Raw genomic sequence first — 2,086 nt, forward strand, 5'->3', positions numbered from 1 at the left:
ATATTGCTTCCCTATTTATACCTTCTGCCCCTCCTCCCCTTCCTCTGTTTCCTTTACGCTGAATTTTAAATGGTAAACTTCTCTGAGTAAGAACCTGCCCTCTTAAATGGTAACTTACTTACTTATTTATTTATTTATTTATTTATTTATTTATTTATTTATTGCTTGCTTGCTTGCTTGCTTGCTTGCTTGCTTGCTTGCTTGCTTGCATGTGCATACACACAAAATGACAAAATACTACCGCACAGGTTGCCAGGAAAAAATATTTTAGCTCTTGATGAGGCAGCAGAAGTAGTGCCAGCAGAGTAGACCAATTTAGCTTTTGTTGCTTATCATGGATGCCAAGTCATTGATCAGCCTTATAGAATTGCCTTTGTATACTTTGTTGTCTAACCATTAATACCATTACATTTGCCCCAACTTTTCTGAGCAGTGAGAAGCTTGCAGAGCTGAAAGTGAATTATTTGCCTCTTTTTCTATGTCTCACTGAAACCTGCACCCCTTTCACAGATAGAGAAAGAACTAGATTAGCGGTGTAAGGAAAGGATATGCAACCTGCTCACCTAAGAACTTAAATAAGACCATAATTAAGAAGAGGCCTGCTGAGTCAGACCAAAGACCCATCTAGTTCAGCACCCCATTTTCACAGTGCCTCAAGCAGGACCTGAGTGCAACAGCAGTCTCCCCATTTGTGATTCCCAGCATACTGTCTCCGACACTGAAGGCAGAACACAGCCACCACGACTACCGGCCATTGATAACCTTATCCTCCAGTAATTTGTCTCTTCTTCTTCTAAACCTGTCCAAGTTGCTAGTCATCACTACATCTCGTGGGAGCGAACTATGCCTGGTAAGTGCCTTCTTTTGCCTGCCCTGAACCTACCACCATTTGGCTTCGTTGAATGGCCTCAAGTTCTAGTACTATAACAGAGGGAGGAAAACTGCCTATCAAGTCTGTCCCCTTCCCTGACTGCATTTTCCAACTCAGATCGTTTCAGAGTGATCCTGCATGAGCCCTTGTGGAAAAACACCTGAATGGTATCAGAAATGCATGGGTGCCAACTTGACTAAAATATTGGGAAGCCCAGGTATGCCCTGCACAATTGATCACATGACACAGCACACACGCACCATCTGAATGACAATGCCCATCAACTTGGGGGAGGCAAATATTTTATGGGGGGGGCAAAGGGACATTGACCCCTAGGAGTTGGCTTCTATGCCTGAGATAGGGGGTTCACAATGAAGAGGAAAGCTTACAGAGCCCCAACTAACCTCTTCAGAGAAGGCATGAAGGGTCCTTACCTCTTTCAGCAGAGTTTAGGACCCGACTCATCATAGGGATCCTCCAGGGAGCTAAAAGTATAGGTGTAGGGGGATTTCTCAACAATACTAAGACCTGACCACGTTCCCCATCACTTCCTGCCACTCAGCACTGGACCATCTTGCTTCTGATCTCTCACCATGGCAGCACCTCTTGACCAAGCTATTGGCGTGCTGGTTGTCACCTTCCACAAATACGCCAGCAAGGATGGCGATAAGAACACCCTAAGCAAGAAGGAATTGAAGGAGCTGATACAGAAGGAGCTCACCATTGGACTGAAACTGCAGGAAGCAGAGATACAGGCATTGATGAAAGATCTGGACCGCAGTGGGAACCAAGTGGTGAACTTCCACAAATACGTTACTTTCCTGGGTGCCCTGGCAATGATTTACAACAGAGCTTTGAGTTCGTAAATGTACACCCCGGTGGGGCGAGGTGTTGTGGTTCGGGATTATACCTCTGTAGGCGGTTTCACGTCCAATAAAATTTAAGTTTTGTAAAAATATATATACAGTATATATACTAATACCTTCTTGGGGATCCCCTAAGCCTCCACTTTATCACCTCCCTTGCGTTTGCTCCAGTGCTGGTTAGTGAAAATCTGGATTTCTGCTAATGGCTCTCCCTCCTTCCTGTCCTCTTCTTCTTCTGATGAACTGTTCCTGCAATGTCCCCTTTGGGGCTTTCTCTCCCCACCAGCCCCTCTCCTCTTTATGTACTCATGAGTGACAGGTTACATGTCCAGAATCTGCTGCAAAACTC

The 2,086-nt window shown here is 45.1% G+C and overlaps 1 protein-coding gene across 1 annotated transcript; it reads left to right on the forward strand.

Annotated features, from left to right (window-relative positions):
* The first annotated feature begins 398 nt into the window (after positions 1-398).
* On the forward strand, positions 399-1,827 carry LOC128417754 (protein S100-A6-like). Its single transcript, XM_053396844.1, has one exon. It carries the CDS (start codon positions 1,465-1,467, stop codon positions 1,735-1,737), a length of 273 nt encoding a protein of 90 aa, XP_053252819.1. The 5' UTR covers positions 399-1,464; the 3' UTR covers positions 1,738-1,827.
* The last annotated feature ends 259 nt before the right edge of the window (positions 1,828-2,086 follow it).

The sequence above is a fragment of the Podarcis raffonei genome, chromosome 7 (genome assembly GCF_027172205.1).
Source record: "Podarcis raffonei isolate rPodRaf1 chromosome 7, rPodRaf1.pri, whole genome shotgun sequence".
Classification (NCBI taxonomy): domain Eukaryota; kingdom Metazoa; phylum Chordata; class Lepidosauria; order Squamata; family Lacertidae; genus Podarcis; species Podarcis raffonei.